The sequence below is a fragment of the Panthera tigris genome, chromosome D3 (assembly GCF_018350195.1).
Source record: "Panthera tigris isolate Pti1 chromosome D3, P.tigris_Pti1_mat1.1, whole genome shotgun sequence".
In the NCBI taxonomy this organism is placed as follows: Eukaryota; Metazoa; Chordata; class Mammalia; order Carnivora; family Felidae; genus Panthera; species Panthera tigris.
In genome coordinates, this window is record NC_056671.1 from 36,332,196 (window position 1) to 36,349,593 (window position 17,398).

Genomic DNA, 17,398 nt, shown 5'->3' on the forward strand with positions numbered 1-17,398 from the left:
GCACAGATTCTCAATGTTTAACCTTGTGCTACCGTTTAAAAGGGAAATCTAAAAATCTTTGCAAGGATGTCTGAGTCGATCAAAGTGGCCCATTAGCCTCCAGTCCTGATCATCATTTCAGAGGCGCTTAGATACAATGAATGACACACAAAATGGATGTTTTTGGACTTCTGGGCTGGCAAAGCAATGCCTAGAGACTTGTCGGGGAACTCGTTTCGCATCACGTCTCCTCAGGTTTTAGTGTCTTCTCTTAATCTGGAGCATAAAAGTGCCCCCAACATTGAACCCAAATGTGCAAGAGTTGAGGCAACTTACTACATGGATGTCCTAACACCTTCACTTCATCAATAGCGAGGTAGCCTTGATGTCCAGAAGTTATCACTTCAAAAATCACCTGGAAAATTAAGCAAGATTTATATTATTCACACATTTGGTCAGAGTTCTACCAAGTGTGCTGACACATAAGACACGTAGTCTGTCTGTCTTTCTTTCTTTCTTTCTTTCTTTCTTTCTTTCTTTCTTTCTTTCTTTCTTTCCTTCTTCCGTTCTTTCTCTCTTTATTTTCTTTCTTTTCCTTCCTTCCTTCCTTCCTTCCTTCCTTCCTTCCTTCCTTCCATCCATCCATCCATCCATCCATCCATCCATCTATCCATCCACCCATGCTTCCAACAAATATTAGTGGAGCACCTAATATCTGCCAGTCAACATTTCAGGTTCTAAGATGAAAAAGATAAATAAGACACAAACCCAGTTTTCAGGGGGGTTATTGAGAAGGGATGGGACAGACAGCATCCCACATCAAGGATTCACCTCGTAAGGGAGGTAATACCACGGTTAAGAGCCGATGTTTAGAAGACAGAGGCTTAAAATCATTTACCAGAGACAATGTTAAGATTTAAATTGCTTTGGGGCGCCTGGGCGGCTCAGTCGGTTAAGCATCCGACTTCGGCTCAGGTCATGATTTCGCGGTCTGTGAGTTCAAGCCCCACATCGGGCTCTGGGCTGACAGCTCAGAGACTGGAGCCTGTTTCGGATTCTGTGTCTCCCTTTCTCTCTGACCCTCCCCCGTTCATGCTCTCTCTCTGTCTCAAAAATAAATATTAAAAAAAATTTTTTTTAAAGATTTAAATTGCTTTAAGGTAACACATTTTCTGGTCAACTCCTTTGAGGGGATTCTATGACTACACTGAACCATGTGGGGCCCTAGGTTTTATACATCTAAAATGAAAAAACCACTGTAAGTGCTGTGAAAAAAAAAAGTACAGGGTATTAGAGTAACATGTACCAAGAGGACCTCCCATGAGGAGGTAGCACTTCAGCTAAGATCTGAATATGAGTGAAGAAAGACAGTAAGGCTTCTTCCAGGGTATGTGCAAAGGCCCTGAGCTGGACATGACCAGAACCATGAAGAGGAGCATTGGGACCTATAGCTATAAAGATGAGCTGTGACTGGGTTACAGAAGCTCCACTCACAGAGCAGAGATTCAAAAGAAGGCACTATATTAATAATATAAAGATGCTTGGGCCCCTGGGTGGCTCAGTCAGTTAAGCATCCATTTCGGCTCAGGTGATGATCTCACAGTCCGTGGGATCGGGCCCCGCATCAGGCTCTGCACTGACAGCACAGAACCTGTTTGGGATTCTTTTCCCCTCTCTCTCTGTCCTCCTCCCTCTCAAAATAAATAAATAAGCATTAAAAATAACACCATTAAGAGGTTACACCCACTGAAATTCAGATGGCAGAGGTATGAATTAAGAGGACAATGATATAAAAATCTCTATAGTAGTCAAACCAAGAGGTCTTTGGCAACTTTTTGATGGTGGGAAAGGTGAGGCAAGAAAAGAAGGGCAACATGCTCTTAAGTTTTCAGAACGAATGACATTTTTGAGATGGTAGAACCACTTCAGAGAAATTGAGGCTAAAGGAGAAAGAAAGAATCAGTAAGAAGCTATCGATGTTCTTACTACGATTGTTTAAAGTTGTCTATTGTCAGCCTCTGATTAAAAAGGTCCACATGACATCACTTAAACCTCCATTTACACATACCTGCATCAGCATAGAAACCGTGGCTCATGCAAGGTACATATGCTAAGTCTTAAAACATCCCAGTAACTGCACTTCTTGGAAAAATTAAAATTTTCATTCTCATAAAAACCAATACAAAATGAGAAGCTTTATTCATAGTAACCAAAAACTGGACACAGCCCAGATGCAGTCAAATGGTACGTGATAAACCAGACTGTGGTACATCCACAGCATGGAATACTACTCAACAATAACAAGGAAATAACTACTGATGCACCCAAAACTTGGATGAATCTAATAATGCTGATGAGTCCATGTATGTAACATTGTGTAAGGTAAAAGTTTCTAAAGGGAGGGCAGATTAGTGGTTGCCAGGGCTGAGGGATGGTGGGAGAAGGGATGGGAGAGTCATTACAAAAGGACAATGTGAGTAATCCCTGTGATGTTGTAACCTTTAAGGTCTTCACTGTGGTGGCAGATGCAGAAACCTACTTAGGTAATAAAACTGTATATAGTTCAGGGGTGCCTGTGTCCAGCTTCAGCTCGGGTCATGATCTCACAGCTCATGAGTTTGAGCCCTACATCAGGCTCTGTGCTGTCAGTGCAGAGCCTGCTTCAGATCCTCTGTCTCCCTCTCTCTCTCTCTCTCTCCCCCCCAACGCTCCCTCTCTGCCCCTCCCCCACTCAAACGTGTGTTCTTTCTCTCTCAAAAATAAACATTACAAATAACTGTACAGCTCATAGCAGCTTTATTTGCAATAGCTAAAACATGGAAGCCACCAAGTATCCATTGACAGATGAATGGATAAGCAAAACGGGGTAAATACATACAATGGAGTATTACTCAATCCTACAAACGAAGGAAATTCCTGTACATGTTATGACATGGAGAAACCTGGAGAACATTATGTGAGGTGAAATGAGTCGGCCGCAGAAGGACAGATACCGTAAGATCCCACGTACGAGTTACCTGGAAGTAGACAGGAAGTAGAATGGTAGTTGTCAGGGCTGGGAGAGAGGGATGGGAAGTGGCTGTTTCGTGGGTGCACAAGCGGAAAAGAGTTCTGGAGATGGATGGTGGTGGTGGTGGCTGCACAACATCGAGAAGGTATTTAATGCCCCTGACCTATACACTTCAACATGATTAAAATGATAAATTTTGTTACTTGCATTTTACTAAAAAAGTGAAAAAATGTACAGAAATACACACACATGCGTGTCCAAGTCCACGTAAAAGAAGAAATCTGGAAAAGCTCTGTAGATTTCAACAATGTCACTATCCTGGCTGTGATACCATACTTTTGGTTTGCAAAATGTTACCATTGGAGGAAACTGAGTACTACGTATGCAGGAATCTGTATCATTTCTTGGTGTTTTTTTTTTTTTTCATAAAAATTTGTAATGTTTATTATTTATTTTTGAGAGAGAGAGACAGACACAGCATGAGCAGGGGAGGGGCAGAGAGAGAGGGAGACGCAGAATCCGAAGCAGGATCCACGCTCCAAACTGTCAGCACCGAGCCCAACACGGGGCTCAAACTCACGGACCACGAGATCACGACCCAAGCTGAAGTCGGACGCTTAACTGACTGAGCCATCCAGGAGCCCCATGTATGATTTCTTGTTATCGCCTCTGATTCCACAATCATCTCCACAAAAATTTCAACTTAAAAAAAGTAACTGTAAATTACACAGGATGTGTTACATACACTGAATAGCTACCACTCCGTTCTCTTGTTAGTTCATGTGAAAATTCTTTAAGGAAGAACTAAGAGATTCAGATAAAAGATGATTGTGAAAAACTCAGTCTTTCTGATTCCGGATATCATGTATCATGCTGTTTTTGCTACTACACATTGCCTGAACAAACACTTCCACCCTACGACTGCATTATTTATGTGTGTGCGATGGATGTGAAAATGGAGAAAGCCATCAGCAGAGCCCAAAATGGAAAGGCTCGAGGGGCTTCCTAGATAAGAAGTCATCCCAGAAACACCCGCGAGACTAGACGACACTGGGCTACAATGCCAACGCACTGAAATACAAAACACACGGGAGAGGAGAGGCCCAAAGTAGAACAGAAATGAAATAAAACGTTGTCCTGTTCGTAAGTGTATCTTTTTTCCACTGATGACCCGGAGAGAGGCAGAGATGCATGCACATTATTACAATGGGATCTGGCCTACTTCTCTCTGTGCTAAAGTCTAGACGACAGTTGAGGGAACAAAAAGCAGGTGAACACTGAGAGCAAGTAGGGGAGAAAGCCCTCTGGACGCCCTCAAAGCTGGGCCCCTGCGAAACGGTCCTATCCTGCCTGGCAGGAGGCAGCAGCAGCAGGCAGTACTGGAAGCAGCCAGCCGCTCTGCTCAGAATGGCCACTGCACAGACCAATGTCCCTGACCATCAGCTACCCAAGAACTCCATGGCTCTGGTCACGAAAAGGGTATTTTGAAAGCCCAAACCAGAAATGTTCATCCAGGGACACCTGGGTGGCTCATTTCGTTGACTGATTGACTTTGGCTCAGGTCATGAACCCACAGCTCGTGGGTTCAAGACCCACACAGGGCTCTGTGCTGACAGCTCGGAGCCTGGAGCCTGCTTCCGATTCTGTGTCTCCCTCTCTCTCTGCCCCTCCCCGGCTCACACTCTGTGTCTTTCCCTCAAAAACAAATAAAAAATTTTTAAAAATTAAAAAAAAAGAACTGTTCATCCAGCCTTCCCTTCTCCCAGCTGATCCCCCTTCCCTCTTCCCTCCCTCCCTCTCACTCATTCATTCACTCACTCATACCAGTCTCCACTGAGTGTCCTTTTTACTCCAGGCAATGGCATAAGTACTGTGATAAGCACCATGAACAGAACAGATGCAAAATTGTCCTTCTTACCAAAAATTGTATTTTCACATTATCAACTGTAAGAGTTGAAGCTTCTTATAAAAAGAGAATGATCTGTATTTTTAAAGGGATATGTTAACTCTCAGAATAGACTGTACATGTAAAACATGCTCATGTGGATCTATTTTTGAAGTTTATGTGCTAAAATTTAATGCACAATATTTCATTTAAACCAATACAGCACCATGGCCCTAAGAAAGGAAGGAGGAGAAGAAATTAGACATCTCGATAAGTCACCCTAAAACCTCTGAATCTGGTTTCTCACCCATCACTTCAATAGAATTTATGATGACCCTCAAAAGTTTTACACTCAATGATTCGGAGTCTTACTGTCCAACTATTAATGGGATATTTACTGTAAGCTCTGAGAGGGATCCAAAAAAAAAAAAACCAAACTAGACAATTTTATGGAATTCAAGCTTTAGTTCCACAAAAAATAAGGAACACAGACAAGAACAAGACAGGAGCCAACTAACAGGTGGGAACAATAAGGAGCTATTAGGACTGTGATCTTTCTCCACCACAGAACTGTCACCTCCTCATTACCAAACCAACCAGGATGCCTTGGATCCAGCCAAGGCAACCTTCCACCCAATTTTTCAGCCTGCTCGTTAAACTCACAGCTGCCCCAGAAAGGACTTACAAGTGTCTCTGCTAGACCCGAGGCGGTTGAGTGTTCAGCAGCAAGATTCCCAGCAAGACGACTTGCCAGGGGAGGCCACAACAAAAGAATCTTCGGCTTACTTCTGAAACTTTATTTGCCCCCCTTGGTCTTCTAGCTGGAGTACCACAAAGCCTCCAAGTGCAAATATACCAAGAGAACAATGGACTTCTCCTTTCACTTAATTAGAAATTCTGAAAGGTAAACTTCTAAAACTTGGCAGGTTCCCACATTGACTTAATAGTGTCTCTAAAAATAACCTTCATAGGGGCGCGTGGGTGGCTCAGTTGGTTAAGACTCTGACTTCGGCTCAGGTTATGATCACCAGAACACCACTCCCAAGTTTGAGCCCCACATTGGGTCGTGTGCTGACAGCTCAGAGCCTGGAGCCTGCTTTGGATTCTGTGTCTCCCTCTGTCTCTGCCCTCCCTGCTTGCACTCTGTCTCTCTCTCTCTCTCTCTCTCTCTCAAAAATAAACATTAAAAAAATTAAAAAAGGAAAAAAAAAACAGATTCACTCTGTGGTTTCTAACAAACAAGAGGGTTCAAACACACAGCTAAACACCCAAGGCCTCTTTTAAATAGGTTTCTTAAAAACAGACTTTAGAATCTCATGAAAAGGTTTCCTTGTCTTGAAGTCTTGCTACCTGGCAAGTTTTCCATTTTGTACTTTTTTTCTAACCAGTGCCCTTACCAAGAAACCTTCAAAAGCAAAAATATTTTTGTCTGTTTTTGTTAAATAAGGAAGCATGCTATTGAAAGTACAGGTATAGCTCTAGTGAAGTATGACAAGTGTAGGCAGAACCCAGAAGGAGTCCCTGGGATGTCTGAAGATGCCAGCACACTGGGCCAAAAAGACTGAGGTCCGAGGAAGGAAGCGACATGAGAAGACCAATGGCGCCACTGGAAAAGGAAGTAAGAGAGGCGGGTACAGCTGTGCCCACGCTTACTTTTATCAAACACAACAAACTACCTTGACAATCTCTATTATAAGTGAGGTTTGGGTCTCTTTAAGAAACACACAAAGCCTTTTCTTTTCGAAAACATTTAAAAACAAACTTTATATACGGTGCATGTCTATGTCCCAAGTATCTTCTGTGCATATTATATAATTTTCCCCAGTCACCCATACAAGGTAAGTAAGTACATTCCCTTTTAGAGATGGGGAGGCTGACTCAGAAAGTAATTAGGTAATTTTTCTGAGGTTATAAAATTAGTATATTGCAGAGTCAGGGTATAATTCTAGGTCTATTTTACTTTGCAGTCTGGACACTTCCTGTTACTGAATGCCTTAACTAGCAGGCATGGGAGACTACATATATGTAGAATATACACACATATACATATGCCTAACCTATACATACATACATACATGCCTCTTTCCACACACACACACACACACACACACATGCACACACACACACTACATAATCATGCATTCACACACACATAAATATATACATCTTTAATGTGTGTTTGTGTGTGTGTGTTCTAAAATTTTTACTTCCAGATTTAAGTAATGAATCTTGTAATCATCTATTTGACCTAGAAACGTAGATGCAAGGAATGGTTATAAGACATAGCTTTAACAACATAAATCTTAAGACAGAGGTCAGCAAACTATAGTCAACAGGCCAAATCGGCCCCAACCTAATTTTTATAGGTTGGTTTTTATAGTCTTCAACTGCGGGTGAAAGTCAAAAGAAGAATAATATTTAGCAATACATGAGAATTATGTGAAATAGAAATTTCAGTGTCCACAAATAAAGTTTTACCGTAACACAGTCATGCTCATTCAATTGTGTATCGTCTATGGCAACTTCACACAAAAACAGCAGAGTTGAGTAGATGCCACAGAGACCATCTGGCCCACAAGGCCTGAAATATTTATGACTACCCAACTTCCGGATTTAAGAGAAAACTTTCCCGCTTGGCTCCCCAACAACTGCCATTACACTGGATAACAAGAAAACATGCATCGATGCATGCTTGTCATTGACTGCAATAGCTTGTCACAGCCCAACGCAACATGCCCTGCACTTTGTGTGGGAGCAATGCATTCCAGCTGTGTGGCAAGGGAGAAACCCTCTCCTGGCTTGACTTGCTTCAACTGTATTACATGGGTACTGATTTCAATGCCCGCTCAAGCTGATAGTACCATTTCAATTATTTATTTATTCATCATTTATCTATTTATTTTTAACAGGGGGTGAGAACATGAGTGGGGGGAGAGAGGCAGAGGGAGAGAGAGGGAGAGCGGGATAAAGAGAGTGAGAGAGGGAGAGAGAATCTTAAGCAGTCTCCCCTCTCAGCACAGAGCCTGACCCGGGGCTCAATCCCAAGATCCTGGGATCACGATCTGAGCTGAAACCAAGAGTTGGACGTTCAACTGACTGAGCCACCCAGGCATACTCATTACCAATTTTTTTTAAAAAAAAGCGTAATTGCAATTATCTGTGCTGACAGCTCAGAGCCTGGAGCCTGCTTCGGATTCTGTGTCTCCCTCTCTCTCTGCCCCTAACCCACTCGCATTCTGTCTCTGTCTCTCAAAAATACATAAACATTAAGAAAAAAATTTTTAAAAAAAGAATAAACATTAAACAAATTTTTAAAAATTGATTACTTTATAGACCTCAAAACACTGAATAAAAAATTAAATCGAATTAAAAATAAAATAAAACCTAACTATTTTAGCAGTCAAATCTACAAAGCAACTGAACTACTGAGAATGTAGAACACTTTCATATTAAAACCTGACCCTCAGCATTCTATACAATGTTCTTTGGCATGAGCTATATTTTGGTGAAATGTCTTTGTATTTACTGAGATACATACAATTTTAGGAAAAATGTCTTTTCCATCTAAACTGTGATTATTTGAAAAGCTGAAAGCTAAAGTGGTTGATCACAAAGTCATCCTAGCTTATTCTGGAAGAATTTTACCAGCACACAGTATCTAATCTTATATCTCTGTCCTCCTCTTTGTTGGATTTGGTTGGACAAAAAATATAATTAATCCCCCTTATTTGCAGATTCTGTACTTGTGAATTTGCCTACTCACGAATTTATTTGAAACCCCCAAATCAATACTTGCAAAGCTTTCTTGGTCATTTGTGGATATGCACACAGTGACAAAAATTTGAATGGCTCAAGCCCCACGTCCCAGCTGAGGTCAGTCAAGGCAATGCTCTGCTTTTTGATTCGGTTCTCACACCATAAACAAGTGTCCTTGTCCCAGTCTACATAGTGCCACTTTTTTCATATTTTTGTGCCTTTTATTGGTGATGTTGCTATTTATAACAGTGCCCAAGTGCAGTGCTGAGGGGTCGTCTAGCATTCCTATGCACACAAGGCTTAAGCTGACTTACCGTGAAAATACATGTGTTAGGGAACTTTCATCTGGGCATAAGTCATCATTTTGGCTGTTCAGTGTTAAAAACCAACAACGAGGGGCACCTGGGTGGCTCAGTTGGTTAAGCGTCCGACTTCGGCTCAGGTCATGATCTCACGGTTTGTGAGTTCGAGCCCCACATCAGGCTCTGTGCCGACAGCTCAGAGCCCGGAGCTTGCTTTGGATTCTGCGTCTCCCTCTCTCTCTGCCCCTTCCCTGCTCATGCTCTGCCTCTCTCTGTCTCAAAAATAAATAAAACATTAAAAAAAAAATTTTTTTAAACCCAACAATGTACATTAAGTAAGGAGTCTTTAACAGAAAGACTCCTATAACAAGGTTATGTGTTGATCAGTTGATGCAAATGCTGTGACCAGAGGGTCTCAGGACTAATCCCTTATTTCCCATGGAAGCAACCCAGAGTTCAGTGTTCACTGATTGAGTACTCACTCACTGTGACTTCACAGAACATAACAACCATGAATGGAAATCAACTGCATTAGCGTGCCTGGATTCACATTGAGTCCTCATTTCTATTAAGGTACTCGGGCACAGGAAGGACAAAATGCTCATTTTTACCGATGCTTCCCAAATGGTAAAGAAATGTAGATGTAAGAAATGGGATGTAAAGAAATGTAGAATAAAGAGAATCGATATCCGTTCAATACCTCAACAAATAACCTCTCAGGAGACATGGTGTTGGATCCCCATTGTTGTTGGAGCCTTTGGGAAAAGCCACTTGCTCTCAGGTAGGAAACTGTCAGTTAAACCACTAACTAAGGCTCTTTCACTGGCTCATGAAAAGCCATCCTGGAGATTGGCCTGCGAGGGGCTTGACATGAGGCTATCCTTCAGATGCCTTCCAAACAAGAGACGAAAGCAGTTTAACACCGCAGCCTCCCCTATCCTCCCTGCTTCAGTGAAGGGCAAAATTAGATTTCCATGCTGCCACTTTTCCTTGCTATGTGTGAGCAAAGAAAAGGGGTTTGCTTACCAACACAAACACTCACCACGGAAAATGTGTTGGTGCAAGCCATTTGTCAATTCCCCAGGACAAACGGGATGAAACACTACGTCTGTCCTCCCACCTGAAACCTGGGAGATCCTTTCTGTCTTCTATTTAAATAAAAAGCAAAGGTGGATCATGCTCATTCACTAAAACATACATAATAAAACTCTCCATAACGACAAAGAGCCAAAGCCAAACTGCAACGTATGTGACCTTAAAAAGTCAGGAACAAAATAGTGAAATACTTGTTTATATGGACATATTATCAGAGTAAAGTAAAAGCCCACTTTCCCAAAGTGAAAGGTATTCGAAGGACAGCAGGGGTCTCACTGGAGTGAATTATTGGGGGCTTTGTCATGCTAATTGAAGTCATTCTTATATGACTTCATCTGCTTTTCAACCAATAAACATGGCTTTCCTCACTTTTTGTTTTCCCTTTCACATTTAAAAAGAGCTAGTGTTCTTTTCAAATCTTTTCTAATCATAGCTCAAGTACTCATTCTATAAAACAAGATGTGGAAGAAAACTAAGGTTGAGGGGGGAAAATAGGAAAGTTATAAGGAAAAGGGCAAGATGAACAAGAAGTAACAGACCACAAAGAAGTTTGAGATGGGGACCCAGAACAAGTACCTATCCTTGATCATCAAATCATAAGTACAAGCTGAGAATGAAACAGAGATATGGTAAGTTTTGAACACACGTGAATTGATACACTTCCCAAATGCAGCTCTAGGTCCCTACTAAAGTGACAGCCAAGTATGCTCCCACTGATTTCTTGTAACATACTGTTCATCTTTAAGCAAAAAATGCAGAGGACAGGGACCTCCAATAAAGGCAGCAGAGTAGGAGGACCATAAGGTCACTGTGTCCCACAGATACAACTAGATAACACCCTCATCAGTATAAATATCCCAGAAAACAGAAGACTGGCAGAACAGACATTCCACAGCTACATATAAACAAGAGGACATACAAGAGGTAGGAAGGGTGGAGGGGGGTGTTGCTAAACACACCATCATCATGCTCTCTAGGTGCAAGGTGCAATGTATCCACCCCTGTAAAACCCTCCATATCCACCTTGCTGGGGAGAAGTGGATTGTTAATGCCTGAGCCTGCTACCAGCCCAGCTGCCAGCACCGTAGGGTTTTCCAAACTCTTCTCTCCTGAACTATCTGCTCCTCTTGCGGCCAGTTTACCTGAGTTTGTTCCGGAACAATGTGGGCGCACCCAGCTAGGAGCTGTGCTTCCAGCTGTTCAATTTCCTGGGGATTCCTCCGGTGGGGTGGGAGGAGTAGGCCAGGGCGGCCACGAGGGCTCACCCATTCTTTCCTGGGTTAGGGGGCTGTGACAGGTGGATAACAGTTTTTGGCAAGCCAGCCAGGAAGGGCATGCAGCTTCATCGCGTGATTGTCTTCACAGACTACTGACCAGGCAGGTGCCTCGGCCCCTGCCGCTGCTTAGACTGCCTTGGAGGGATAGAAAAGGTAAAGCCCCAGCAGCTGTTGGGGCCACTTGCAGGGAAAGGTCCCTATCCTACCCTTGCTGACCTGTATTCTGCTTCATGTGCGGTTTGAAAAGAGAAATAAGTTTGGGAAGCACTGAGCTTTGGTATTCTGGGTAAGTTGCAGCAGTACTGATCAGTTTCCCATTTCTATTTGGGAGCGAAACTGTCTAACACTTGGTACCCAGTGGTGCAAAAACATGGTTATAAGTCTAGGAGTCCCAACTTCATCTCACCAAGGAATTTGGCTCCCCTATGCAGGAATACGGAAGAGTACTCTGTTTGGTTCGGTTTCTTTCACTTCCCATTCATTCCTTTCTTCTCTTTTGGGGGTGGGAAATGCGACTTCCATCCCCCCTGACAGTCCTTTGTGGTGTGCTTTGGCGGCACGGTCCACATATGGCTATAAGCCGATGAGTAGGAAGATGATTTTCTTAACTGCATCACTGCATGGCTCACGTACGTACATACTAGAATCAGAAAAAAGATCGGCCTTTGAGTGGGTCTGAAAATTACCATACTATCCAATTAGAATTATTTTGTCAAAGATCTGGGAAATGAAATGACATTCTTATATGTCCAGGCTTTTATGCTGGTAGGTAACAGAGATTCAGCACATAAAGCTCATGATGCAAAGAAAGACAGGTTAAAGTGTGTGAGGACAGCAGGTCAAATGAGGAGAAAGAGAATGAGGAACACACCTTGTTACAATCTTTGGACCCCTGCCCTGGAATTCTACCTACCCCAAATGTGGATGGAGCCCCCTCTGCCCTAGTTTGTCCTCCTCCTACTTATTGCCTCAAGGGGCAAGAATGGCCCTCCCTTTTAAGACCTGCTAAGACACCAAATGTGGTCAGGAGACCCCCCAGTATGGAACAGGACGTTTCCTTTGCAGCCTTACCCTGTAGGGATGAATCCCCAGAGACAGTCTGCCAGATATTATTGGACATACAGGCCTTTCTCTACTTCAGACCTTTTAAATTGGAAAAATTCAAACCATACTTGTAGAGAGGATCCTCAGAAAACGTCTGACATCGTTTGCCACTATTTTTGTCATTGATAAGCCTCCTTAGGCAGATATGCAGACCCTTTTTTAAAAATTTATTTATTTTGAGAGAGAGAGAGCAAGTGAGCATGAGTTGGGGAGGGGGAGAGAGAGGGAGACACAGAATCCCCAAGCAGGCTCCGCACTATCAGTGCAGAGCCCGACGCGGGGCTCGAACTCACGGCCGTGAGATCATGACCTGAGCTGACATCAAGACTTGGACGCTTAACCGACTAAGCCACCCAGGTACCCCAGATACGCAGACTCTTAAGTATTCTATAGACAATGAGCCGCCGCAGTGACTGATTAATAAAGCCCATGAGGAGGCTCAGCATCTGACTGATGAAAATCCAGGTATTACCCCCTTACCAGCAGGGGCAATCCTGGTGGCCAAACCTGGCTGGGACCCAAATGTTGCTGAAGGAATGGTTCTTCTGAACCACTGCTAAGATATATGTTTACAGAACTAAAGTGAAGGGTCCCAAAGCAAAAATGTCTTAATAAAATCAAGGAAATTCAACAGAAATTAAATGCTGATCCATCTGAGTTTCTGGAGAGGATTTATGAAGCCTATCAAAAATATTCCCAGTGAGGATCCTGGGGCTTTTGAAAATCTGAAAATGGTTAATTTGACCTTTATGGGACGAAGTGCCCCTAATATAGGAAAGAAGCTGCAAAAGGTCCAGGGAGCGGTAGGTGTGAACTCTTCTTAGCTGGTGCACATTGCTTTTAAGGTGTTTAGCTTTAGGGAGGAAAAGCATATGAAACAAGGAAGTCCATTTCTCACAGCCCATAGTCAATGGGAAAAAATGGAGAAAATGAACCATACTTTGAAAAGGACCATCACAAAGCTGTGTCAAGAAACTCATTTAACATGAGATAGGGTACTGCCGCTTGCCCTCTCTGCATGAGGGCACCTCAAAGTGGGCTTGGATTGAGCGCCTATGAAATTGGATACGGGAGACCATTCCTGGCCTCTTGAGTTTCGCCCCCTCTACCCAGAAGGGGGCCAAAGAAAAATTAAACAAAATTTAACGCTTGAACCAAATATTAACCATGATTCATTAGTTTACTTCCAGTAAGATGGCCTTCTTGCTGCAAGAACCACTGCACCCGTCTCAACCTGAGGATAAGATCTTATTAAAGACTTGGAATGAACATGGACCTGACCAAGAATTAACTGAAAAATGGACTGGACCTTATGATGTCCTACTAGTCCCCCATTCCCCTTGAAATGGGACAAAGTGAAGCTATGGATACATCACACTAGAGTTAAATGGTGCCCGTACAATGATAAGAAGGGGGACCTGGGTGGCTCAGTCGGTTAAGCGTCCAGCTTCGGCTCAGGTCATGACATCACGGTTCATGAGTTCAAGCCCTGCATCAGGCTCTGGGCTGACAGCTCAGAGCCTGGAACCTGCTTCAGATTCTGTGTCTCCATCTCTCTCTGCCCCTGCCCTGCTCAAGTTCATTCTCTCTCTCTCTCTCTCTCTCTCTCTCTCTCTCTCAAAAATAAAAATTAGGAAAAAAAAAAGAAAAGGAGAAGATAGAAGAGACCACCAAGCCATTCTACTGGGAAAGTCACCCTATTCAAGACTTAAAATACCTCTTTAGAGGAAAGAACCCGTTAACAACATGTTTCTTCTGTGCTCTGTATGAACCATGTCTTCTTTCTCCCTAGGTTGGAAAGATAAGGGACTAGTTGGGGTAACCCAGGCTTTGGCCTCAACTACATGTGCTGTCAATTGTTGGATGTGTCTAAAAGCCCAATCAGTATTGGACCATAGGGACCCGTTGGTCCCCCCTGTTTACAATACCTCAGGAGTCCATGAAGGCAACTGGTTTCCAATTGTTAAGGCCTGGACAATAATGTATAGGGTTAGAATAGTTAGATTTTTCCCAAGATGATCATAAGGTACCCCCATGTCTTACAGTCCCTCTAATTAAAGTACTAAAGGAAGTAATTTTCAAAGGACAAAACCGGGAGTATACTTCCCAATTAGATACCACATGAAGGACCAACTCCCTATGTGTAAACAATGCTGTGTTTCTTTTCCAGCTATGGATGACATTCACAGCCAAGGCCGGCTGGGCAGAGGCTGGATGGGACAAGTTGCCCTTTGGGTGAGCCTATTCTCCCACCTTTTGTCATCGTGCTCTGGCTGGATTTGTTTTTATTTGAAAATTAAATGGAGTCCCCTGGGCCATGGACTGTGTTACAAATTCTTTTACCACTATACATTATCTTCTGGCCACCTTGGTGACTGCCTTCTCCTTTCATCCTGCTCAAGAAACTTAAGCATTGGGCCAGTCCCCCACAGGTATTTACCAGACTAGATCATGACCTCCCAGGCAACGTCCCTGATGGAGATGAATACTTCCTTGGCTATACATTGTTGCCATGGTGGCAGGTGGGGGGAAGGTTGCTGTGCATCATCATGTGCCTTTACAACTTGTCCCAGATTCTAACCACCATAGCTAATGATCATAAGTCATCAGATTCCCATACTAAAGTCATCCTGGGTAACTGTATATCCTAGCTGAGCAAGGGGGAATTTATGTCATTGTTCATCCATCTTGCTGTGCCTATATTAATGCTTCATCAGAGGTGGAAACAAGCATCAAGAAAATTAGACAGCAAGGTACATGGTTACAATAACCATGGGCCAGCACACCCTTTCCTTGGATGGAATAGGGGAAAGAATCAGAGATTGTTTTTCACGTTGATTTTCATGGATACCGACAGGTATAGAATCTGTCCTTAAAGAAATAACCAAAATGGGCTTGACCACTGTGCTCTCAAGTAGCAGGGTTCTATTTGGGATTCAGACTTCTTGTGATGTGTACCTATGCTACATTCTTTCAATTCACACTCTTGAATGAGTCAGAAACAATTAACACAGAAACAGGCACATTTCTTCCACTGAAACAAAAACAAAAACAAAACCAAAAACACTTCATCTCCCCTATCCGGCAGGAAGTAGCCAGTTGGAGAATGGCGGTCATACTCCCATAAAAATGGAAGGAAATATTGACAGTGGAGATCTGTTAGCAAGCCCTCTTGCTTAACTTTAGATCCCAACAGTTAAACCCAGAAACAGACCTCCTGACTCATGCTCTAACTGAATCCCACTGTTCTTATTTTTTTAATTTATATTATTTTTTGATTCCAGTATAATTAACATACATTGTTATATTAGTTTCAGGTGTACATTATAGTGAGTGATTCAAAAATCTGATATATTACTCATGTTAAGTGTACCTCTTCATTCCCCTCACCTATTGCACCCATCCCTACACTGACTTCTCCTTTGGCAACCACCAGTTTGTTCTCTATAGTTAAGAGTCTGCTTTTTTAATTAAATGAATACCAATTCGACATATTAATGAAATCATATGGTATTTGTCTTTCTCTGACTTACTTTACTTTGCTTAGCGTTATACCCTCTTGATTCATCCATGTTGTTGCAAATGGCAAGATTTCATTCTTTTTGAAGGATAAGTAATATTCCAGTGTGTATGTGTATGTGTGTGTGTGTGTGTGTGTATATATATACACACACACACACACACACACATACACACACACCCCAGTATGTGTATGTGTGTGTGTGTGTGTGTGTATATATATATATATGTATATATACACACACACACCCTAGTACATGTGTGTATATATATACATATATATACACACACACATATATATAGGTGTATATATATATATATATATATATATACGTGTGTGTATATATATATATATATATATACACACGTGTGTGTGTATATATATATATATATATACACGTGTGTGTATATATATATATATATATACACGTGTGTGTATATATATATATATATACGTGTGTGTGTGTATATATATATATATATACGTGTGTGTGTGTATATATATATATATATACGTGTGTGTGTGTATATATATATATATATATATATATATATACGTGTGTGTATATATATATATATATATATACTTCCCACACTTAGTGCAGAGCCTAATGCAGGGCTCAAACCCACAAGTGAGATCATGACCTGAACTGAAACCAAGAGTCAGATGCTTAACTGACTGAGTCACCCAAGTGCCTCTTCTGTTTATTTTTTAATTAGATTATTTGTTTTGTGTGTGTGTTGAGTTGTATACGTTTTTTTTAAATAGGTTTTGGATATTAACCTCTTATTGGATATATATATGTATATATTTATATATATGCATGCCATATCTTCTTTATCCATTCATCAATGGATGGACACTTGGGTTGCTACTGTATCTTGGCTATTGTAAATAATGCTGCAATAAACATAGAGATGCATATATCTTTATGAATTAGTTTTTTGTTTGTTTCCTTTGTGTAAATACCTAGCAGTGGAATTACTGGATTGTGTGGTCATTCTATTTTTAATTTTTTAAGGAAACTACATACTGTTCTCTACAGTGACTATATCATTCTATATTTCCACCAACAGTGCACGAGGGTTCCTTTTTCTCCACATCATCACCAACACTCATTGTTTCTTGTGTTTTTGATCTTAGCCATTCTGACAGGTGGGTCTGATTTGCATTTCCCTGATGGATGGTGGTGATGTTGAGCATCTTTTCATATGTCTGTTGGCTATCTGAATATCTTCTTTGGAGAAACATCTCTTCATGTCTCCTGCTCATTTTTTTAAAGTTTATTTACTTTGAGAGAGAGAGAGAGAGAGAGGGAGCAGGGTAGGGGAAGGACAGAGAGAGAATCCCAAACAGACTCCACACTTAGCACAGAGCCTAATGTGGGGCTCAAACCCATGAGTGAGATCGTGACCTGAGCTGAAACCAAGAGTCAGATGCTTAACTGACTGAGCCACCCAGGTGCCCCTT

The 17,398-nt window shown here is 42.0% G+C and overlaps 1 protein-coding gene across 2 annotated transcripts in view; it reads right to left on the bottom strand.

Moving 5' to 3' along the window:
• PTPRM (protein tyrosine phosphatase receptor type M) overlaps nt 1-17,398 on the bottom strand; it is a 788,961-nt gene that overhangs the window by 462,891 nt on the left and 308,672 nt on the right. For both annotated transcript variants that reach the window (XM_042962258.1, XM_042962257.1), the window contains exon 4: nt 316-394. In XM_042962258.1, the coding sequence (XP_042818192.1) occupies nt 316-394 (79 nt within the window). The remainder of the gene's footprint in view (nt 1-315; nt 395-17,398) is intronic.